The following is a 23243-nucleotide window of genomic DNA, read 5'->3' on the forward strand; positions in this document are numbered from 1 at the left end:
GAGCTCCCCGCTGCCACTGGGCGGCCGCCCTCCTGGGCTCCACAGGTCCCGTGTCATGTGACTGTGGCATCTCTGAGCAGGGGCACTGGCTGGCATTGTCTTTGCCAAGGTGGGTCCACCCCAGGACCTGGATTTACAAGAAGTTAAAGACTTGGCGCTACAAAGTAGCTGAGAGGTCTAACAGAAAAGCAGCAGAAAACGCGTCACCAATGCATCCTGTTTCCGCCCCTTGTGGGCGGGCTGCCACATACGGAAACCCAGAGCCCCTTGCTTGGGCGGGAACTGGACAGCCTCCCCAGGAAGGACGTGGTCCTCCAGGCTGGGCCCCCAAATCCAGCGACACCAGCAGGGCCACGGCCACAGACTCAGCTGAGCGTGCCGAAGGCTGGTGTCGGGTGCTGGGTCTCCCCATCTCTCCCGGGAGAGGCAGGAAGAAATTGCTTCCCTGTAACTCTGTGGCCCACGGGCACCCAGCCACCCTCCCGCCCGCCCTGGAGCTCACCATGCCCCTCTTGGCGCCAGGGCCACGACTCCTCAGCTGTCAGTCATTAGAAACGGGGCCCTGGGGCCTGCCTCGTCTCACTCTCCATTCTCAAGAAAATGGCCTGTCTTGGTAATTACCCACGGGTAAACACGACGTCCGCTGGGGACCTTGTAGACTGCAAAGAGCTAGGAGATGTGCATCCCAACATTGGTGCCGACTGCCGTACCATGTCCGCCCCTCATTTTCAAACCCTGGTTCAAATCCTACCGGAAACCAATGTAGTGGCCTGCACCCGCAGTTTACAACATGAAAAAGCGCCCTGGCTGATGTGGCTTGCTTGGTCGGACATCTTCCCACACAGCAAGAGGTTGCTGGTTCGAATCCAGGTCAGAGCATATGCCCAGGTTTCAAGCTAAATCCCAGGTAGGGGACATGCAGGAGGCAGCTGATCACTGTGGCACACAAACACGCACGCACACTGTCAGTCCTTAGTGGGGGGCAGGGGGGCGCGCGCGCACACAGCCTGGAAAGAAGGAATTCATGAATGGCAGCCCAGGAAGGGCCTGCAGGCAGAACGCTACTCTCGAATCCCACGTTTCCGGCCGGGCCTCACTCGCGGAGCACCGCATGGGGCGGGACTTCCGGTGTGGCCCGGAAGCGGCGGCCGCAGCAGTGGCGGAATAGGCGGCGCGGATGCTGGCGGCGCGGCACGTCGTGTGCGCCCTGTCCGGCGGCGTGGACAGCGCCGTGGCCGCGCTGCTGCTGCGGCGCCGAGGTGAGGGCGCCGCGGGGAGAGCCCGCTCGCGCCTGCGTGGCCGCGCTCCTCGCCGTCCGCCGGGCCGGGACCGCCGGACCCCCGTGCCCCCGGGCGCGTCTCGCTGGCCCCAGCCCTGCGCTCGGTGACGGGCCCGCCCCTCAGCCCGGGGCCGCGCGCAGGCGCCCCGAGAGGTTCAGCGGACAAACTTCCCCGGAAGCCCCCGCGTGCGGTGCACGGGGCTCGGGAGCGGGGGCCCTCCCGTGAGGCCGCGGCGCCGCAGCCCCGTGGGGCCGGGCTGGGAGCGCAGAGGGAATGCAGGTTCCCGCCGGGCAGGTTCCCTGAAATGGACGCAGCAACCTCACAGGGTCACGGGGAGGACTGGTGACGTCACGCACGCCCAGGGGTCACCCGGCGTCGGGCGCGGCGGGGCGCTAGTGACGTCATCAGCAACCAACCGGCGGGGGCGGTAGTGACGTTAAGTGCGAGACCGCGGACCGCGACCTGGGCATCCGCTCCAGCGGGCAGGACGGCCTCCCCGAGCGGTGGCAGGGCAGGAAGGGAGAGGGTTTCACAGCCAGGACCTCTGCCTGAGGGGGACAGGGGCCGCGGGAGCGCGAGGCTGGTCTGGCCGGAGCCCTGGTTGGGGTGTCCGGGGCTTAGATTCTGTGGGTAGACAGTGCCCAGCCCTTGTTCCTGACACTCGATGAGACACGCTTTGGGAGACGTGGAGGGTGCCCTGCGGAGACCAATGTCATTTCACTCTTATCTTGGGGAAGGGGCCCGGGCCCCGGCCCCGGCCTCCGGCTTCACAGCCAGCCTTCCTGGGGGAAGCTGATGGCCGAGGAAGAGAGAACACGTGGCGCTCTCACCTTGGCATCCAGGACTCCCCCGCCCCATCCCGTGCCCCTGGGAGTGAAGGACTGACGGGGGCGCCAAGGCCCCAGCCACGATGAGCCTGTGCCGGAGGCAGTGGGTCCATCTCCACGGGAAGCGTGGCCTGGCAGACAGGCGTGGAGTTCCTTGTTCCACAGGCCCGTGAAGCTCTCTGCGGGGCACAGCCAGGCGCTGGGGGACAGGGCTGCGGGAGAGACAGCCTCTGCCTTAGCAGGGGCGCAGACAGAAGTCCTGGAGCCCCATGGCGGGTGCTTGGGAAAGTGGAGGGGGCGGCTGGCTGCCTGCTGGGATGCAGTCTTGGCAGACGTGGCCTTTTAGGTTAGGCCAAGCCTCGTCCTGGGATCTCTGTCCTCTGAGCACCCCGGGAAGCCTTTCGGTCCGATGCCGCTGCCGCTCCCGCCCCGTTGAGCCGCCTCCAGGAAACGGGGTTCTCATCCAGGCGGGCGCCTGCGGGGTTCGCTAAGATGGGGTGAGGCTAGGTTGCTCTTCCCAGAGTTGGGTCCGGTGGTTTGTCGCAAAGAAAAGGGCAAGACGTGGGTCACAAAACAGCCAGAACTTCAACCGTCAGGAGTCTGAGGACTTGGGGTCCGAGTCTTAGATGGTGCCTGGGAGTGACTTCAGAAATGAGCTCACTCTTCTGTGGAAGGTGCTTTTGTTTGTTTTGAAAAATTGGTTTGAATTCCTGCTCTCCACTCAGCACACGTTTGCTCAGGGTGGGGTCATGCTGGCAAAGCAGTTCCATTCGCTCAGACAGGCTCAGTGCAGCGGCTGCTGTGACACGGAGGCCTAGGAAGTGCTGAGGGGGCGGAAGGGGGTAGGAGGGATTGTTTGGGAGGGAGCTACTGGGGGGGGCGTGAGAGGGGGTGGCTTGCCCTGGGGTGGGGCGTGCATCAGCTCTGAAGGCACAGCAGGGACTGCGGGGTGCAGCGGCGCAGGCACGGGGCCCAGGAGCCCTGCCCTCTCCGCGAGGCTCACGCCCGTTCTCCGCGCTGTGCCCCCCGCCCCAGGCTACCAGGTGACGGGGGTGTTCATGAAGAACTGGGACTCCCTGGACGAGCATGGGGTCTGCACGGCTGACAAGGACTGCGAGGACGCGTACCGCGTGTGCCAGGTCCTGGACATCCCCTTCCACCAGGTGTCCTACGTGAAGGAGTACTGGAACGACGTGTTCAGGTGAGGGCAGCGGGCGGCCCGCAGCCAGCCGGCCCACACCAGCGCCCTTGGCAGAGGTGCCAGAGCCGTGCGGGAGGCCCTGCCCAGCCCCGGGAGCTCGGTGTGAGGCCCGGCTGGCTCCCATGGCACCCCGCGCCTGTTCTGACACCGGCCAGGAGTCTAGTTCCTCCTGAGCCCGGAGGTGTTTCTGCTGCCGACTAAGCCCGGGAGCTAACGCCGAGGCCTCCCCGTGCCCGTGCCGTGCCCTCGGCCGCTCTGCCGGCACTCAGCCCGCACGTGGGCCAGGTGCGTCTTCTCAGGAATGAAGAGGAGAGCTTTGTGCGTTGCTGAGTGACGTAGAGATGCTGCGCTAAGAGCTCAGCATCTCAGTTAGGGCTCACCATAACCTTCAAAGGCATTATCCCATTTAAAGGATGAGAAAACCGAGGCTTAGAAAAGCCATGTGAGCCGGGACCGGTTTGGCTCAATGGATAGAGCATCGGCCTGCGGACTGAAAGGTCCCAGGTTCAATTCCGGGCAAGGGCGTGTACCTTGGTTGCGGGCACATCCCCAGTAGGGGGTGTGCAGGAGGCAGCTGATCGATGATTCTCTCTCATCGATGTTTCTGACTCTCTATCCCTCTCTCTTCCTCTCTGCAAAAAAAAGAAAAGCCCTGTGAACTGCCCAGGCTCAGACAGTAAGTGGCAGAATCAGGACTGAACCGGAACTGAACCTGAGGGCGTCCTGGCCCTAGAGCGTAACCCACCTGTGCACGTCACTGCCCCTTGGACGCCTCCTCTGACCACTTTTTAAAAAAATATATATATATTTTATTGATTTTACACAGAGAGGAATTGAGAGGGAAAGAGAGTTAGAAACGTCGATGAGAGAGAAACATCGACCAGCTGCCTCTTGCACACCCCCCACTGGGGATGTGCCCGGAATCGAACCCGGGACCTTTCAGTTCGCAGGCTGATGCTCTATCCACTGAGCCACACCGGTTTCGGCACCACTTCCTCCTTTGAAGATAACGCCCTCCTCCCCTCTAGCCCGTGGATCCCTCCAGGAGGGACCGAGGTTATGCATCTTCTTGTTCCCAGACGTAGCTCTGCCTGCCCGGCCTCCTGCGGAGTGAGGGGGAGCAGTCCGAGCCGCGGGGCCTTGTCTGGCGTCCGGGTGTGGCAGGGGTCCTAGATCAGGGCAGAGTACAGCGCCTCATTTATTTATTTATTGATATATTATATTGATTGTTTACAGAGAGGAAGGGAGAGGGAAAGGGAGTTAGAAACATCGATGAGAGAGAAACATCAGTCAGCTGCCTCTTGCATGCCCCCTACTGGGGATGTGCCTGCAACCAAGATCCATGCCCTTGACCGGAATTGAACCTGGGACTCGCTCAGTCCGCAGGCCGACGCTCTATCCACTGAGCCACACCAGTTAGGGCCAGAGTGCAGCACTTTAAACACGTTCGATGGAAACGCTGGCCACGGCTGTGTGCCCAAGCGCCCCCCTTTAGTGAAAGCTGCAGTTCGGTGCGACAAGGAGAAAGCCGAACAGCTCGCTGACCGGATGTTCTTCTGAGGACGCCTGCACACTGAGACGTGACCGTTGTTTCCTTACATTCCAGTGACTTTCTGAACGAATACGAGAAAGGAAGGACGCCCAACCCTGACGTCGTCTGCAACAGGCACATCAAGTTCAAGTGCTTTTTCCGCTACGCCCTAGACAACCTTGGTGAGTGGCTCGGTGGCTTCCTTTGTTTCCGAAAACGGCGTGAGATTCTGAGAGAGCCAGAGCCACACTGCGGGAGCAGTTTCCTCTTTCGGAAGGAAGGAAGCGAGGTCGGGGATGGCGTGCGTCTCCCCGGAGGAGGGCCTCCTGGTGGTGCCCCCGGGCCATGCGGAGGGCGCTGTGGCCACAGGCCGGGGCCGGGCACCTGCCCGCGGGGCCCCGGGGCCAGCCTCCTCCGCAGCTCCCTCCGAGGGCTGTGGTTCTCGGGTGTGTCCCTGCCTCGGGCCCAGGAGGTCCTACTGAGACCTCTTTTTGCTATCGAAAGTGGGTCCTGCTTTGCCCGGACCCCGGTTCCTGGTCTCTGTCCTGTTGCTCTGGTTTAACCTGTGTCTCCGTGGCCTGTTTGAAGCCACCTGAGGCCAGGGCCCTGCTGCCGGGGTCTGTCCCCGCTCCCCCTTCTTCCCCAGCCTGCCTGCGGGCCTCCCACCCTTCGCCTGAGCCTTCCTGCCGCTGCCTGCTCAGCTGCCTCCGCTGCGGGGTCACCATGGAGCGCTCCCCGAGGCCCGCTCAGGCCTCCCCTCTGAGCTGGCCATCGCCGCTCACCCACCCTGTCTGCACACGCGCCAGCCACCCCCGGGTGGCCCAGGGCTGCTGACCTCTGTCCGGTTAGCACTGGGGACCGCGATGGGGACAGAGTAGCTGGCAGAGCTGAGGAACACGTGCCCGCAGCTGAGGGCAATGGCGTTGCATCATGGGGTATGAATGGTGCCCACAAAGCAGAGAATAAAACGGTTGTAACAGGCCTGGGTGTGGGGCTCACTCTGAAACGCGGGACTGAGGAGAGGCGTGTGCACAGGCTCAGCCTCCACGTCCAGAGCAGGATGGGGAGGGCGGGCCGTGCGCGCCTCGAGCTGACTGACCGAGTCTGCGTCTGTCCGCCCGGCCCCTGCGGCCCGAGCCCGCCCTGCGGCCCGGACCTCTGAGCAGGGGGCCCGCTGTGTGTCCACCCTGCGGCCCGGACCTCTGAGCGGGGGGCCCGCTGTGTGTCCACCCTGCGGCCCGGACCTCTGAGCGGGGGGCCCGCTGTGAGCCCACCTGCCCGCCCTGCGGCCCGGACCTCTGAGCGGGGGGCCCGCTGTGTGTCCACCCTGCGGCCCGGACCTCTGAGCGGGGGGCCCGCTGTGTGTCCGCCCTGCGGCCCGGACCTCTGAGCGGGGGGCCCGCTGTGAGCCCGCCCTGCGGCCCGGACCTCTGAGGGGGGGGCCCGCTGTGAGCCCGCCCTGCGGCCCGGACCTCTGAGCGGGGGGCCCGCTGTGTGTCCACCCTGCGGCCCGGACCTCTGAGCGGGGGGCCCGCTGTGAGCCCGCCCTGCGGCCCGGACCTCTGAGCGGGGGGCCCGCTGTGTGTCCACCCTGCGGCCCGGACCTCTGAGCGGGGGGCCCGCTGTGAGCCCGCCCTGCGGCCCGGACCTCTGAGCGGGGGGCCCGCTGTGAGCCCGCCCTGCGGCCCGGACCTCTGAGGGGGGGGCCCGCTGTGAGCCCGCCCTGCGGCCCGGACCTCTGAGCGGGGGGCCCGCTGTGTGTCCACCCTGCGGCCCGGACCTCTGAGCGGGGGGCCCGCTGTGAGCCCGCCCTGCGGCCCGGACCTCTGAGCGGGGGGCCCGCTGTGTGTCCACCCTGCGGCCCGGACCTCTGAGCGGGGGGCCCGCTGTGTGTCCACCCTGCGGCCCGGACCTCTGAGCGGGGGGCCCGCTGTGTGTCCACCCTGCGGCCCGGACCTCTGAGGGGGGGGCCCGCTGTGTGTCCGCCCTGCGGCCCGGACCTCTGAGCGGGGGGCCCGCTGTGAGCCCGCCCTGTGGCCCGGACCTCTGAGCGGGGGGCCCGCTGTGTGTCCACCCTGCGGCCCGGACCTCTGAGCGGGGGGCCCGCTGTGAGCCCACCTGCCCGCCCTGCGGCCCGGACCTCTGAGCGGGGGGCCCGCTGTGTGTCCGCCCTGCGGCCCGGACCTCTGAGCGGGGGGCCCGCTGTGAGCCCACCTGCCCGCCCTGCGGCCCGGACCTCTGAGCGGGGGGCCCGCTGTGTGTCCGCCCTGCGGCCCGGACCTCTGAGCGGGGGGCCCGCTGTGAGCCCGCCCTGCGGCCCGGACCTCTGAGCGGGGGGCCCGCTGTGAGCCCGCCCTGCGGCCCGGACCTCTGAGCGGGGGGCCCGCTGTGAGCCCGCCCTGCGGCCCGGACCTCTGAGGGGGAGGCCCGCTGTGTGTCCGCCCTGCGGCCCGGACCTCTGAGCGGGGGGCCCGCTGTGAGCCCACCTGCCCGCCCTGCGGCCCGGACCTCTGAGCGGGGGGCCCGCTGTGTGTCCACCCTGCGGCCCGGACCTCTGAGCGGGGGGCCCGCTGTGTGTCCACCCTGCGGCCCGGACCTCTGAGCGGGGGGCCCGCTGTGTGTCCACCCTGCGGCCCGGACCTCTGAGCGGGGGGCCCGCTGTGTGTCCACCCTGCGGCCCGGACCTCTGAGCGGGGGGCCCGCTGTGTGTCCACCCTGCGGCCCGGACCTCTGAGCGGGGGGCCCGCTGTGTGTCCACCCTGCGGCCCGGACCTCTGAGCGGGAGGCCCTCTGTGAGCCCACCTGCCCGCCCTGCGGCCCGGACCTCTGAGCGGGGGGCCCGCTGTGTGTCCACCCTGCGGCCCGGACATCCGAGGGGGGAGGGCCCGTCGTGAGCCCGCCCTGCGGCCCGGACCTCTGAGGGGGAGGCCCACTGTGTGCCTGCTATGAGCCCGCCCTGCGGCCCAGACTTACGAGGGGGGCCCGCTGTGTGCCCATCCAGTGGGCGCCGTTGAGGGGCGCAGGCAGGAAGGAGGGACGGTGCAGGGCGTGTTGACTTCGCCGTGAGTGTGTGGAAACGGGCCATCGATGGGCTGAGGGGCTCGGTCATCACAGCACTGTGCCGGTGTGACTGTCCTCACAGCGCTGTGCCGGTGTGACTGTCCTCACAGCGCTGTGCCGGTGTGACTGTCCTCACAGCGCTGTGCCGGTGTGACTGTCCTCACAGCGCTGTGCCGGTGTGACTGTCCTCACAGCGCTGTGCCGGTGTGACTGTCCTCACAGCGCTGTGCCGGTGTGACTGTCATCACAGCGCTGTGCCGGTGTGACTGTCCTCACAGCGCTGTGCCGGTGTGACCGGGTTCTCACAGAGCTGTGCCGGTGTGACTGTCCTCACAGCACTGTGCTGGTGTGACTGTGCCGGTGTGACCGGGTCCTCACAGTGCTGTGCGGTGTGACTGTGCTGGTGTGACTGTGCCGGTGTGACTGCTGTGCCGGTGTGACAGGTCAGGTTCGGGTGGGCCCGGCAGACCTGCCACAAGTAGGGGAGGTTTGCCCGGAAGGCCTGGAGCGGCTCAGGAGTGAGCGCTTGTCCGGGCGGCCGAGCGCTGGCACCCGCAGAGCCGGGGCCACTGCTGGGTCCTCGGGAGGAGGCTGAGCTTCCTGCGTGAGCTGCGTCTTCCTGACAAAAGCACATGCAGCCGTGCCCGCAGCCTCAGCTCCTCAGAGCCGCCCGCAGCACCTGTGCTCTGGGCGGAGGTTCCAGGCTTTTCTGCTCCCTTAGGAAGTCAGCCAGGGCGCCCGGCCGGTGTGGCTCAGTGGTTGAGCACCCACCCAGGAACCAGAGGTGCACCAGTTCGAATCCTGGGCAGAGCACATACAGGAAGCAGCCAATGAATGTGTGAATGAGTCGAGCAACAAACTGATGTTCTCTCTCTTCCTCTCTCCCTCCCTGTATTCCTCCTTCTCTCCCCCTCCCCCCCCCACCCGCGTCCTCTCGCTCTGAAATCAATAAATAAAAAGAAAGATCCTCAACCAAGATGTAATAGTGTGTTCTTCCCAGATGCCCTCTTCAGGTGGTTAATCTGCAAGTGTCATTCCCGCATTGTACCGCGGAGCTAGTGGGCTGGCTAGTGCCAGTCAGGGCTGCGCCTGCCAGGAGAGCCTCTGAGAAACTGTCCGTCTTCACGCGGAGGAGCGGGGTGCGGGCGGGGCTCCGCGGTGCACCTCTGGTTCCTGGGTCAGCACTGACATCCAGCCCGGAGACCTTTGCTGGGATGTCACGCAGGGGCAAAGCCATGGCTGTGGGAAACGGTGTAGAGCTGTATTATTACTTATTACTCATTGTATTATTGATTGCTATTAACCTACTGTGCCCACCCCTGCCCATCCTTATTGTCAAAGAAAGACAATTGTTTAAAAAATATTTTTATTGATTTCAGAGAGGAAGGAGAGGGCGTAATAGAGAGAAACATCAGTGATAAGAGAGAGCTGTGGATCAACTGCCTCTGGCTCGCCCCCCACTGGGGATTGAGCCTGCAACCTGGGCATATGCCCTTGATTGGAATTGAACCCCGGACCCTTTGGTCCACAGGCGGGCGCTCTACCCATTGAACCACACCAGCCAGGGCAAAGAAAATGTAAAACCACAGAACAGCAGGAGGGGAGAAAGTCATGCCGTCACTCCCAGAATCAAAGGCATGGACGCGGGTGTTGTTAAAAGTGGGATCACAGTGTTAATACTCGCGTTCCACCCCCCAACACATCAGCCTCTTCCCAAGTCACTGACGTTTCTTTGTAGGTGGTCCGTCATCGCGGTGGGATTTCAGTGTATACCAAGTTTCTGTGCTGAATTAAGGACGTATTTCCTTGAGCTGGAATGCACGAGTGGAGAGAGTAGCTTTTGACAGACCCTTGAAGACCCCGAGGCCTGGAGCCACGCTGTGTCACTCAGAGGCGAGCCCTCCGGTGGGGCCCTGGCTGGTGCTGGCCACGGCCCGAGCGCGGCCAGAGCCTGACCTGCGTTTACGCCCGCAGGAGCGGACGCGGTGGCCACGGGCCACTACGCCAGGACGTCCCTGGAGGACGAGGAGGTGTTCCAGCAGAAGCACGTGAGGAGGCCGGAAGGACTCTTCAGGAACCGATTCGAAGTCAGAAATGGTGAGTGACGGCAGGCGGAGCGGGCTTCCCTGGACGGGCGGGCGGCTCTGCCGCCCGTCCTGCCCGGCGCGGGGTGCTAAGGCCGGCCTGCTCGTTTGGGGCTCCTCGGGGGTCGCTTCCCGGGCCTGTGGGTGCATCCGCCGCCAGGAGAGCCGGGCGGGAGAGGCTGTGATGTGACCCCTGGACGGGGATTGGCAGGCCCCGGGCCTGAGGGGAGACCTGACCGCACAGCGGGGTCAGGCTGGCACTGCCATCAGGCTCGAGGCTTGCGATGTGGCGGGCACTTGGGTGATGTGAGCTCAGGGTCCTCCTCTGCCCACACCGCTGACCTGAGGGTGGGGAACGGGAGCCGCTCAGGGAACGTGTCAGGCTCAGGGGGCAGGCCAGCGCCTGCAGCCACAGGACCGAGCTGCCCAGGGGAGCATGGCCGGTCTGAGCTGGGGCCACGGGGCCAGGATCGCGAACTGCGCTGTAGTCGGACCCTGGCAGCGCCCTCCGCAGGGCCAGCCAATAGTAGGGAAACGCAGGGGAAGCTGCCGGGTCTGCTGGGCTCGGACAGACAGCGGCCATCTATGCAGAGCCATTGCCCCAAGGGGTGTCCTCGACCACAGCGGGCTCAGCCCGCCTGCCACGCCCAGACGCCCTGCCGCCTGGCTCTGCACTGCCCACCCCAGCTCCCCTCGGGCTGCGTGTGTTCTCACCTTGTTTGAAATACTGCCGTCTGCAGCGGGAGCTGGGGTAGGCTCCTCCTGTGCGCCCACCCTGGCCTGTACACGTGTGTCTACGGCGGTGAGCGGGGAGGAGGCCGGGTGTGAGCTGGCTCTGCCAGGCGGGGCGCCGTGTCTGAGGAAGAGCCGCGCTGAGAGCCGCGATGTTCACTGCCGCCCCGTCTCTTTTCTTCCTCTTGGCAGCGGTAAAGCTTCTGCAGGCAGCTGACAGCTTTAAAGACCAGACCTTCTTTCTCAGCCAGGTTCCCCAGGAGGCCCTGCGGAGAACCCTCTTCCCGCTGGGGGGGCTCACCAAGGATTTTGTAAAGAAAATAGCAGCTGAGAACGGACTGCACCACGTGCTGCAGAAGAAGGAGGTAGGACCGAGCGCCCCCAGACCGGCACGGGGAAGCGGCCGGCGCCACCGGGGGAGCTGGTTCCCCACGGCAGGAGGCCTGGGGCTTCTCCCCCGCCCGGGCCCGGGCCCTTGGCATGGGCAGCTCTCCCAGCGGCCTGGCAGCTCCTTGGGGTGCTCTTGGCCCTGCACCAGGAGCGAGTGGGCAGTGAAGGCTGGGCACGGGCTCCTGGTGGGGGCGCTGTCAGCCCGCACACGGACCTGCCGTCTCCATCCGGGGCTGCGCGTGCCTGTCGGTGCCTGGGAGCCAGGCGGTGCTGCTGCTCCGTGCTGCCTTCAGGAGCTCCCAGCAGGCGCGCCGCTGTGGGCTGGGGGCAGAGGGGGCGGGGAGGGCGGGGAGGGGAGCTCCCAGCAGGCAGGCACCACTGTAGGCTGGGGGCAGAGGGGGCAGAGGGGACGGGGATGGCGGGGAGGGCGGGGAGGGGAGCTCCCAGCAGGCAGGCCCCGCTGTGGGCTGGGGGCGAGCAGGGGGAGCAGTGGGCGCTGACGCAGATGCGCACACAGGGGCGGAGCCACCACACAGGCCTCCGAGGAGACAGTGCCTGAGGCTGAGGCGATGAGTGAGAGTCAGCGATAGTGGACTGGGGGACTGCACAGTGTGACGAGCATGCGCAAAGCCCCCCGTGAGAGAGCCTGGCAGGGTGGGCCAGGGTGTGGCCGGGCTGGGCTGGGAGCTCCACACCAGCTCTGCCGTCCACTTCCTGTGCCTTTGGCCAGCAAGTCAGTGCTCCCTCCACCCAGCCCCGCCCCCACCCTGCTCCTCCTGCGCCTGCTCCGGGTCCCAGTGTGACTGAGAGGAGCCGAGGGGCCACCCCAGGACCCAGGTTCTAGGCAGACCTCAGGAGGAGTGGGGAAGCCGTGTGCTGAGGGCGCAGGGAGAGCTGCTCCAGCTCGGGGTGTGCCAGTGGGACCACGGCCTCTCCTGAGGGGCTCACTCCCGCCTGGCCGGCCCTTCCCCTCGGTGCTGGTCTCCTGCGCGCGGGCAGCGGCCGGAGGCTGAGCAGCTGTAGGGGGGACGCTGTGCCTGCTCGGCTGGCGGGCCCCGGGTCAGGGGCAGGACCCCCCTGGGAGGCTGCCCCCGGCATGCCCACCAGGTGTGCGTGGGCGGGGCCTGGTGTGGGTGCTGGTGGGGGACGGCCCCTCCGGCCCCCTCCGGCCGCCCTTCACCTCCGGCCGCCCTCTTCCTTGCAGAGCATGGGCATCTGCTTCGTGGGCAAAAGGAACTTCGAGAAGTTCATCCTCCAGGTGAGTGCTCGGGCCGGGACACCCTCCCGCCAGGGCCTGGCCCGCAGTAACTGACGGTGTGTGTTCAGTACTTACAGCCGCGGCCGGGGCGGTTCGTGTCCATAGAGGATGACACGGTGCTGGGGACGCACAAAGGTGACTCCTGCACGGCGGGCGGGCGGGGTCGGGTGGGCGGGGCGGTCCCGTTGGCTCGAGAGGCAGAGCTGGGCGGTGGGGAGGTGTGGGCGGCGGTGGCGGCGGCGGCGGCGGTGGCGGCGGCGGCGGCAGCGTGGGCGTGGGTTCCTGCTGTGGTGACCGCCTGCCAGGGAGGAACTGCAGGTGCTCCGCGTCCTGGCTCCAGCCCGGGGAGGCGGCGGGCGGCTCTGCCGAACGGCACGTGTTCCCGAAGTGGCCTGCGCCTGCGAGTGTGGCGGAGGGCAGGTGGAGGGAGGCGGTGGCCTGGCCTCTGTCTTTGACGTTTGTGGTGGGGTGCCCAGAGGAAGTCAGGGCAGCCCTGCTGTGGTTCGGGTGTTGCGGGGGTACGCCTGTATAACCGCGGTCGCATGCAGCTCAGCCAGGGGCTCCGCTCCCGCAGGGCCAGCCCACCTTCTCATGGAGCCGCCTGCTGCCAGGCCAGGCGTCCTGCGGGCTGGCCTGGGGGTGGGCACCGGCCCCGCAGGTGGCCCTCGGTGTCCATGAGCCCCGCCCCGCCCCGCCCCGCCCCGCCGCCTCCCCCATCGGGTGGGTGGCCAGGGGACCGTGCCCGCCTCACCAACCACGTCCCCAGGCTGGTTCCTGTACACGCTGGGCCAGAGGGCCAAGATCGGCGGCCTGCGCGAGCCCTGGTACGTGGTGGAGAAGGACGGCGCCAAGGGCGACGTGTTTGTGGTGAGTGGCTGCCCTGCGGGCGCCGCCTGCTGGCAGAGCCGGGGAGGCTGCGGGGTCCTGCCTCCCGCACCCCGGGCCGGCCGCGAAGGCGGGGTGTCCTTACGGCGTCCTGCAAGCGGAAGCCGTTCCGGGGTTTGCGAGCGGACACGGTTCGGGTGGTCGGGGGAGGCCGTGGGGGGGGGGGGGGCGGCCGGGACGGCTTGCCCTCGGGTCCAGCGGTCTCTGCGGAGCGGCGGCAGGTCCTGGGGCCGGAGCGCAGCACCCCTGCTGGCAGAGGGGACCTTGACCGGTGCCCTAGTCTCCTCCTGCAGAACGGCCCAGGCTCCTGGGGAACAGGCATTCCCACTGGGACCGCCAGGCAGCCTGGCTGCTGGCCGTTAACGAGGGCAGCGAGGTGGCTTTGGGGCGAGGGCCGTCTGCTAGGGCTCCAGGTGTCAGGCCCGGGTTCCCCGCAGGCCCCCCGGGGGGACCACCCGGCCCTGTACCGGGACCTGCTGCGGACCAACCGCGTGCACTGGATCGCCGAGGAGCCGCCCGCAGCCCTGGTCCGCGACAAGATGATGGAGTGCCACTTCCGCTTCTACCACCAGATGGCGCTAGGTGACTGAGCGGTGGGCCCGCCCGGGGAGCCAGATGTAGGAAGGCTTAGAGGGGACCCGGCAGCAGAGCCCCATTGTTGGGATGGTGGAGCCATTCAGGCCCCTTCCCACCAGCCGTGAGAGACAGGCCGGGCGCGCAGAGCCGGCTCAGCTCATTCTGGGAAGGCAGGGCTGGGCGAGGGTCCGAGCAGTGTGCGCCCAGGGCTGAGGCTGACCACACAGGCCAGGCCAGTGCCCCTAAGGCCCATCTTCCTCCAGTGCCCTGCGTGCTGACCCTCAACCAAGACGGCACCGTGTGGGTGACGGCGGTGAAGGCTGTGCGGGCCCTCGCCCCCGGACAGGTGAGTGCAGCCGCCTGCGCTCGCTCAGGAGGGGAGGCGGGACTCCCGTTGCCTGGCCGGCCGGCCCTGGGTGCAGGCGGCTCTGCATCCCTCAGCACCGTCAGGGCTGGGCCAGGCTTCCTGCCGGGAGGGCAGCGCCCTCCATCCGAGCGCCCGGTCCCAGGCCCCGCCTGCCCCTGGCACTCCTCTCCCGGCCACGTGCCCTTCACCGCCACGGGGACAGCCCGGCAGGACGGCCAGGGGAGGCCGAGCTGCCCCTCCCCTGCCCAGCCCCAGCCCCAGCCCCAGCCCCAGCAGCAGCCTTAGGCCCGGGCCTGGCTGCTTAGCGGTGACAAGGTCTCCCTTGCAGTTCGCCGTGTTCTACAAGGGGGAGGAGTGCCTGGGCAGCGGCAAGATCCTGCGCCTGGGGCCGTCGGCCTACACGCTCCAGAAGGGCAGGAGCAGGTCCAGCACGGCCACGGAGCGCCACGGCCCCAGCCATGGCCCCGGCGACGGCCACGGCCACAGCCCCGGCCACGGCCCCGGCGATAGCCCCGGCCACAGCCCCAGCTCGGGGCCCGCGGTACCCGCGCCCTGAGCGCTGGGGGCGGCTGCGGAGGAGCAGAGCCTGGCGGGCGGCCCCCGGGGGGCTGCTGCTGGACCCAGGAGCCTGGCCCACCTGCTGCCAGAGGGGCCGGAAGGACTTGCTGACTGGGCTGCCCCAGTGCCACCCCCAGTGCCTCTTGCCCCCGGGAGGGGCTGCAGGGACCGCGCGGAATAAACTCGCGTCCAGCACTGCATTCTGACCGTAGCCTCCGGGGCGCCGGGCGGAAGGGGAGGCCGGGGGGTCGGGACCGCGCACACTGGGACTTGCCTGGGTCTGCTGGGAAGACCGCCCTTACGCCCGGCACCAGGCCCCTCCAGCCTGGGCAAGGGCCTCGGGGGAGGTGCTGGCCTCGTGGCCCCACAGCTGGCTTAGTGTGAGCCTGTGTTGGGTGACAGGCCACAGTTGGGGGAGCTTGAGACCAGGCCACTGAGGGGGCCAACAGCTAGGTGCCAGCCCACCCCAGAGGCTGGATGGAAGCCAGCCCACCCAGCAGTGCCCACTTCACATGGGGCCAGCGAGGGGGCAAGCCCTGCTGGGAGGAGGGCACCTCAGGAGGGTCTGAGAAGGCCCAGCCCAGGAGCCCCTCGAGGGCCGGGGTGTGCAGCAGGCAGAGGGTCAGGGCTGCGGCTGGTTGGGCGGGGGCAGTGCCCAGAAAACAGTTCTCCCTCCACCACCTGACGCAGTGCCCCCTGCAGAGCCGCTGCCTTCCCCTCGGGCACCGCCAGCCCTCCCTCCCCAGCCCTTGCTCCCCACACCCCGCCGCCCTTACCCAGCCTCCCCCACCCAGGACACCCTGCCCTGTGGCTCTGAGCCCTGGCCCTGCTCCACGGGAGAACAGGCCTGGGAGGCAGCGAGTGGCCAGGCGGCCGGTGAGGTGGGGCGCGGCCGTCCCAGCTGGGACTCCTCCAGCCGAGCTGGACTGGGAGCGGTGGGGGAGACCCAGCTTGCATCTCTCCACACGTGCCGGGCAGTGGGTTCGACAGGCAGCCCCTGGCTCTTGGGGATCGTCCGCCCCACATGGAGGCCGAAGGGCAGCACAGCTCTGGCTCCCGTTTCCTGCCCCCTGCCCTGGGAACGCCTGAGCCGGGCCTTCCGCAAGCCTCCGCGGCTGGGGTGTCCTCTCCCCACCTCTGGGCAGCTCTGCCGTCCGCCAGCCCCGGGCTGGCCGTGGAAGGAGGGCTCCAAACCTGCCGCTGCCAGTCACCCAGCCTCACTGTGGCTGGTCCCGTGGAGCCTCCGCCAGCAGTGCCACCTGCTCCACTGGGCAGACCTGCCTCCCGTGCCCCCTGGTGGCTGTCAGTGAGAGCTGGGGAGCTGCTGGCGGCCCGCGGGCAAGAGCAGCTGGGACTCGGCCTACCCCCTGCCCTGCCCCTGGGCCCTCGACTCATCTCACCCAAGGTTCTGGAGACACTGGCTGGCCAGACGGCCTCCTGCCCACAGGGCACCCAGCCGCTGACACAGAAGGGGGCAGGGACACATTCGGGTGCAGAGCTGATGGAAAGCACGGCCTGCCCCCGTGAAATGGCTGCGCCTGCTCCTCACCTGGAGGCCCAGCGCCGGACCCTCCAGTGTCAGTCAGCCTGCGGGCGGGGAGCCCGGGCCCGCTGTGCCCAGGGAGGCGGCAGGCAGCCCTGCAGCCGGACGGAGGGTCGCTTGTCTGGCCTGCAGGGCGCTCAGCATCTGCTCACAGCGTTCCAGGGCCTTGTTTGTCCTGACCCTCTGCGTCCCGGAGCAGCCCTGCCAGCTGGTCCCCGGGGTGGGGGACCGCCCGCTGCCCCCAGGCCTGCTCCCCGCCTGGGGCTCCGTGCCCGCCGTTCCAGGCGGCATGGCCTCTGGGCTGGGCCGGGACGGAGCGTTAGCAGGTGGACGGGAGCAAAGCTCCCCTCGGGGTCGGTGCTGTGGGTTCCTTCATTCCCCTGCTAGCCTCCAGGGGGGCCCCAGACGCTGGAGCTGTGCGGCCAGGGTGGGCGCGGCCTCCCCGCGGGACCTGGGAGGGCCTGTAGGCTGAGGGGGTCTGGTTTCTTCCTGTGTGAGTGCAGGCGCTGGCCTCTGGGAACGGGGCCCGGGTGAGCATGCGGCAAACCCCAGAGGAGCGAGCGGGAGAACCCCGGTCCGCAGGCACCGATGCAGGGGCCGGCTCGCCCCCGAGGGGCCGCACGGAGCAGGCCCAAGCAGCCTGCGGGAGGCCCGGAGCCCTGGACACCAGACGGACAGCCGAGGCTGAGAACGTGTCTGAACCTGGCGGCTCTTCCCACGGGAACAAGTGGAAAGTGCCACCGGCCCAGGATTTTAACAGGAGCAGAGCCTCGTGATGCCCAGCACGTCAGCAAGGGCTCCCTCGAGCTCAGTCAGCCGGAGCAGACCCGAGAACTGACCAGCTTTCAGCTGGAGACCCAGACACTTAGATGCTCAGAGGTGGTGCAGCAGCTGTTACAACCACACTCCACCAAGTACAAGCAAACACTCTAGAGATGAAGGGGGGCCTTGCCAGTGAGGCTCAGTGGCCAGAGCGTCGGCCTGCAGACTGAAGGGTCCCGGGTTCGATTCCAGTCAAGGTCACATAGCTGGTTACAGGCTCCTTCCCGGCCCAGGCCCTGATCAGGGCTCATGCAGGAGGGAACCAATCATGTGCTTCTCTCACATCAGTATTTCTCTTCCGCTCTCTTTAGAAAGCAATGAAAAGCATCCTCAGGTGAGGATTAATAGGTTAATAGAAACACATGGGAGCCGGGCATCCTCGCAGAGAGATGGCCTTTACAGAGGGACCGAGTGGAGACCCTCTCTGGTGGGGACGACTGGACTTTATGTCAACAACTGGAAATCATCAAGTCTGAGAACAGGAGGAAGAATGAGGACAGATGAACAGTCTCAGGGACGGGGACAATGTACGGTCACTGGGGTCCCAGAGCGGGGAGCCCACAAGAAAACACACCCTGTTGGCTGACAATTCCCCACCGAGGGGAAGGTCAGTGCAGAGACCGCAGCCCCTGCGGGAGCACACACTCCGGCCGTTCCTGGTCCCGCCCGCCGGGTCCCTCCCCTGCCCAGAGGGGAGCCAGCAAAGTGGTACGAACTCAGCATCTTAATTTATTGTAGACTCTCCTCGTCTGGGTCGTGATTCCAGTGTTCTGAACATTAATAAATATACATTTGTTTTTAAAAAACCCTCCAGTGTCTAATCTTTGCCATAAAGTCTTAAGTCACAAAAATAGGTTTCCATTTTCCTGTCTTCATAAAACTGGCTTTTTTGGTAACAGTTCTAATCAGATTAAAAACCACACGTCCCGGGCACAGCCAGCGGCCGGAGGAGGCGGACAGAGGTGGAGGTTCAGAGATGCAAACGTGCACAGCCCTCGTTACGCACGCCCGCCGCAGGGACGCAGGCCCAGGCCCCCCCCAGCTCTGCACCTTCGGCCGCAGGACGCAGGCCCACCGCTCTGCACCTTCGGCTGCACGTGAGGCCGTTCACAGTTCGCTCAGCACGGGGTCGCCTGTGGGGTCGCATTTCGTGGCGGAAGCCTGTGCCCCAGCCGGCGTCCACCCGCGCTTGCTCACGCCGCCAGCAGCAGCTCCGTCCTCACCAGGACAACACGGGACCCTGCCCGGGCCTCACTCTCATCACCGACTGGTTCCTCCTGCTGGGAGCAGCTGTGCTGGCACTTATTTGGGCACTTGATTTGGAGAACAAAAGGTCTGAGGAATCCGGGCCGCGGTCCACGGCACCTGGGGCCACTCTGTGCCGACTGCCCACAATGGACAGCCACCGCCGGCCCTGGTGTGCGTTTCCAAAACCAGCCTGGCAACCGCTGAGGGGGCTGTGCTTTGTCCACGCACAATTGGCCACTGGAAGCAAAATGAAGTAACGGGCTAGGCTGGGGGCGGGGCTGAGGGGCTAAGAGCTAGACAATTGGCAGGAAGGAATGAGTGACATCCGGGAGGGCAGCCCTCAGTCTCAGTCCGGACGTGTGAACACCGAAATGCCATGGCGACCAGCAGGCGGGCAACAATCCCCGCCTGCGGAGCCGGGCCCCTGGGAGGGGGCCCGGGAGGCCCTGCAGGGCTGGAGTGCCTGCCCCCGAGGGCGTGGCCAGGGAAGGCCCAGTGTGGCGGCCTCTGCTGGTGACCCCCGCAGTCCCCAATGACCTCTGCAGTCTCCTGGGGGCCGCCCAGGCCGAGCCCGTCTCAGACCCACCATGCGGGGCAGCGGGGAGCTGGGGGCCGTGTCTCCAGTGCAGGCACAGGGAGCTGTGGCGGGGCTGCGTGCACACTGCCTGGCCCTGCTCAGCTCTGTCTGCGCTCGGCTCCCACTTCCAGCTCCCTGTCCGATCGCATCACGCACACCAGGTTCAATGGCACCGTCCTCACAGGAACACCAGCCGAGATGGTCCCACTGGCTCCCAGCTCAGTCCGGCATCAGAGCCTCAGGCCCTGCCCCTCGCTGATCCGTCCACACCGGAGCACCGCCTCTCTCAGGGCCCAGGCTGCCCAACAGCGGCCGACCGGGGTTCCGCTCTGTGCCCGGCGCCCCAAACCCTGGTGAGCCTGGCCCGGCGGCTCCTGCCGGCTTTGTGCCGGGCCGTCCCGGCGAGGCCAGGCAGGCTTTGGCTCCGTCTGCACCTGAGGGAACAGCCATGCGGCCCGGAGTCCGCCTCCTCGGCCTGAGGCCTTTGGCACTTGTCTAGGGGCCGCTGGGCCCCGAGCCCCGGGCAGCCCAGGGCGTCAGGGCCGGACTGCGCCCCCAGCTGGGGCTGCCACTGGGGCCTGGGCCTGCTTCACGCTCGGGGCGGCCTGGGCCGTGAGGGGTCGCAGGTGGAGGGAACGGCTCACGGTTTCCTGATGGTCAAATTGAGGTTTCGTTACTGCCTCTGCGCGTGGGAAGAAGCCACAGCGGCAGCGGGTCAGCAAGGACGGCTCCGCCTCCGACGGGCCAAGAGCTGGGCGCCCTCGGTGGGAGGGCAGAAACCCACGTGGGCAGGGGGCGCCCCGGGCCCAAGGACACAGCCACCCCAGGAGCAGGCCCGAGCAGGACCGGAGCCTCCGCCCTGACCGCCAGCCCATCGAGTGCCCTCTGCGTACGGGGGCAGTGAGCCCTGCACCCATCGTTAGGGTCAGGAAGGCCCCCCGGAGCCCGCTCCCACTCCGCGCCTCCCTGGGGGTCAGCACGTGCCCCCTGGTCTCTGCAGCCGGCACCCCGACCTCGGCCCTCAGTCACGGGCAGGACGTCGGGGCAGGGTGGGCAGCGCCAGGAGGGAGGCCACGCTCTGGCCACTTCCTCTCAACCTGGCCTGCAGCCCCTCCCCCAGAGGCACCCACCCCAGCCCCTGGCCTCTCCTCTCCACCCCCACTCCCTCGGGGCCCTGACCACGCCCCCCCGGGGCTCGGAGGGCAGGCTGGGCGCGGGCGCACTCACTCGGAGTCGGAGCCGTGGGCCTGGGCGCTCCCCACGCACACGCTCATGGCCGCCCCGTTGAGGTGCTCGCGCCCCGGCTCCCGGCGCAGGGTCTTGACGGCGATGGTGCCGTCGGGGCCGCGGACGCCGTCGCAGGAGCCCAGGGAGGACGAGGGGCTCTGCTGGCGCTCGGCCAGCCTCTCCCGCAGCCGCGCCCGCGCCCGGAGCGTCGTCTCCGTCAGCGGGGGCGGGTAGGTGGCCTTGTTCTTCAGGATGCCTGGGGGCGGCGGGCGGGTCAGGCTGGCCTCCCTCCTGGGGTCTCAGTCCCACATGGTGGGGCTGGACCCAACCCTGTGCCCAGGACCCGCCTGTCTCACCCCACCGGCCCCCTCCAGCAGGCCCGCCCCGCCTGGCCAGCCCCCACTCCACCTAGCCCAGCCCCATCCCCATCCACCTAATATAGCCCAGCCCCATCCAGCAGGCTCCACCCACCCAGCACAGCTCCGCCCCCTCCAGCTGGCCCCGCCCCCAGGACCAGGGCTCCCACCTTTTCTCTGCTCGGGGGGCTGGGAGCAGGGCGCGCCCGCGGGCCTGGGCAGGGCGCCGTCCTCCCCGTCCGGGGGGCGGTCCAGGCAGTGGTTGGTCTGCTGGTCCGGGTGCAGCTCCACGCTGACCTTGGTCTCCACCTTCAGGGGCGGCTTCTCGCCCCGCTCCTCACTGTCGCTCCCAGCCAGGCTCCCGTCCGGCCAGCCCGCAGGCACATGGTTGGCGGCAGGGTCTCCTGGGCACCGGGCGGCGTCAGCCAGCGGGAGGCCCCGCCCCCTCCTCCGAGGTGTGTCCCCCAAGTGGCCCCGGCCCATCACCCCCGGACCTCCAGGCTCCCATGGCAAATCCTGACCGTGGGGCCCCATCAGCTGCAGTCCCCCACGGCACCCCAACACCCGGGGCCTCTGCGGCCCCTCCAGCAGGGGCAGCTTTCCGGCCCGTTCTCCGTGCGCGGTGAGGGCCTGTGTTCTGGGGGGCAGGCCTGGCTGCTCACCTTTGGGGGTGCTGTGGGCGGGGCCCTGGGCCCCCGCCCTGTCGTCCTCGCTGTCCGACGAGTGTGAGGAGGCGAAGGAGCTGCTCTGCTCGTCCAGGGACAGCTCGCTGTCCGAGTCCGAGTCGGGGCCTGTGGACAGGAGGGCGGGCTCGGCGGACGCTTCCTGCGAGGCGGAGCCGCCGGTCCCAACCGGAGGCCGTGGTCCCCTCACCCGATTGTGCCGCAGCCTCAGACCCTCCGGCTGCGCGCCCCGGGGGAGGGAGGGCGGAGGGGAGGGCGGAGGGCGGGCGGAGGGCGGGCGGCCGGGGCAGGGGGAGGGCTGAGGGAGGGCGGCCGGGGCAGAGGGAGGGCTGAGGGAGGGCGGCCGGGGCAGGGGGCCGCAGCCCCCACGCCACAGCCTCAGACCCTCCGGCTGCGCGCCCCGGGGGAGGGAGGGCGGAGGGAGGGCGAAGGGCGGGCGGAGGGAGGGCGGCTGGGGCAGGGGGAGGGCTGAGGGAGGGCGGCCGGGGCAGGGGGCCGCAGCCCCCACGCCACAGCCTCAGACCCTCCGGCTGCGTGCGCCCTGGCGAAGGGAGGGCGAAGGGCGGGCGGAGGGAGGGCGGCTGGGGCAGGGGGAGGGCTGAGGGAGGGCGGCCGGGGCAGGGGGCCGCAGCCCCCACGCCGGGCACTCACCCGGGGCCTTCTTGCCGTTCCTCGGGAGGAAGGGCGGGTCCGGCTCCCCGCGGCCCCGGGCCGGCCCGGAGCACACGCTGAGCTTCTGGCCGGCTTCGTCCCTGGAGAGGGGGGGCTCAGTGCCGCAGCGGGGGACAGGGGGGCGGGGCCACCACCCGGAGCACCTGCCGGCGGTGCCAGGAGGGCGCACGGCCAGGAGGGCGCTGCCCTGGCTCCGGGCACACGGGAGACCCCCCCCCGGAGCCGCAGCACAGGGAGGCCTCCCGGCAGGTGACCCTCCGCGGGCGAGTGACCCCGCGTCTGCCCCGAGCTGGGCCCCGAGGCCCGGGCCGCTGACCTGCCGGCGCTGTCCAGCGAGGCGGTGGACTCGCCCAGGGCGGTGCGCAGCACGGCCGGCTCCTCGCCGTAGGTGGTGTTGCAGTTGAGGGAGCGCTGGGGGGGGGGGGGGGCGGTGAGAACAGAGGGCCAAGGGGTGCAGGCGCCCTCCCCACAGCAAGCCCCACGGCGGGCAGCCCAGCACCCTGTCAGCGCCCAGCACCCGCAGTGCCTCACCGCGCCGAGCATCGCATCCATGGCTCGGTCCCCACTGCGGCCAGAGGACACCCCCCCACCCCCACCCCCCGCTCTGGACGGGGGTGCTGGCCTGCGGGGCCCTGTCCCCCGAGACCTGGAAACGCAGGCGAGACTAGGACAGCCCTCTGCCAGGCCGGTGCCAGGCTCCAGGGGCGGCTCCGGGGCGCCCCCTCTGGGAAGGATGCAGAGCCAGGAGCCAGACCCCACAGGACCCCGGAGAGCAGGGCAGCCCGCCCCGGGCCCGGGGGGGTGGAGGGTGGTGGTGGTGGGGTGTGTGGGGGGGTGGGGTGTGTGAGTGTGTGTGTGTGTGGGGTGGTGGTGGTGGTGGTGTGTGTGTGTGGGTGGGTGGGTGTGTGTGTGTGTGTGTATGTGGAGGGGTGGTGGTGTGTGTGTGGGGGGGGTGGGTGTGTGTGTGTGTGTGGGGGTGGTGGTGGGGGGGTGTGTGTGTGTGGGGGGGTGGGGGTGTGTGTGTGTGGGTGTGTGTGTGTGGGGGGTGGTGGTGGAGTGTATGTGTGTGTGTGCAGGTGGGGTGTGTGTGTGTGTGGGGGGTGTGGGGTGTGTGTGTGTGGGGGGGGGGGTGTGTGGGGGGGGGTGGGGTGGGGTGTGTGTGTGTGGGGGGGGGGGTGTGTGTGGGGGGGGTGTGTGTGTGCGGGGGTGGTGGTGGTATGTGTGTGGGGGTGGGGGTGGGGTGTGTGTGTGTGTGTGTGTGTGTGCGGGTGGGGTGTGTGTGTGGGGTGGGGTAGGGTGTGTATGTGTGTGTGGGTGTGTGTGTGTGGGGGTTGGGGTGGTGGGGTGTGTGTGGGTGTGTGTGTGC

General features: G+C 68.3%; 2 protein-coding genes and 1 long non-coding RNA gene across 5 annotated transcripts in view; 1 reads left to right on the forward strand and 2 right to left on the reverse strand.

Annotated features, from left to right (window-relative positions):
* Positions 1–23243, reverse strand: part of LOC311619611 — a 114007-nt gene that overhangs the window by 32731 nt on the left and 58033 nt on the right. The gene's annotated exons all lie outside the window — the stretch shown is intronic.
* Positions 1106–14955, forward strand: TRMU (tRNA mitochondrial 2-thiouridylase; the record flags this gene model as incomplete). 3 transcript variants are annotated; one of them, XM_084878142.1, is made up of 12 exons in its annotated part: positions 1111–1259; positions 3143–3308; positions 4915–5021; positions 9874–9996; positions 10908–11080; positions 12310–12363; positions 12432–12498; positions 13130–13230; positions 13686–13830; positions 14088–14170; positions 14520–14652; positions 14702–14955. In XM_084878142.1, exons 1-12 carry the CDS (start codon positions 1178–1180, stop codon positions 14953–14955), a joined length of 1488 nt encoding a protein of 495 aa, XP_084734268.1. In that variant the 5' UTR covers positions 1111–1177. The 3 variants fall into 3 exon arrangements, with proteins under 3 accessions (XP_084734269.1, XP_084734270.1, XP_084734268.1); XM_084878143.1 differs by having other exon boundaries at positions 1106–1259; positions 14520–14949; XM_084878144.1 differs by lacking the exon at positions 14088–14170 and having other exon boundaries at positions 1106–1259; positions 14520–14853.
* The window catches only part of CELSR1 (cadherin EGF LAG seven-pass G-type receptor 1), a gene marked incomplete at both ends in the record, with an annotated part of 42008 nt that continues 38927 nt past the window's right edge, over positions 20163–23243 (reverse strand). Inside the window, 5 exons of the mRNA XM_084878119.1 lie at positions 20163–20422; positions 20693–20926; positions 21185–21313; positions 21857–21957; positions 22194–22288. Of these exons, the coding sequence (XP_084734245.1) occupies positions 20163–20422; positions 20693–20926; positions 21185–21313; positions 21857–21957; positions 22194–22288 (819 nt within the window). The remainder of the gene's footprint in view (positions 20423–20692; positions 20927–21184; positions 21314–21856; positions 21958–22193; positions 22289–23243) is intronic.

This window comes from Pipistrellus hanaki, assembly GCF_964339955.1.
Source record: "Pipistrellus hanaki genome assembly, chromosome: 3".
Classification (NCBI taxonomy): domain Eukaryota; kingdom Metazoa; phylum Chordata; class Mammalia; order Chiroptera; family Vespertilionidae; genus Pipistrellus; species Pipistrellus hanaki.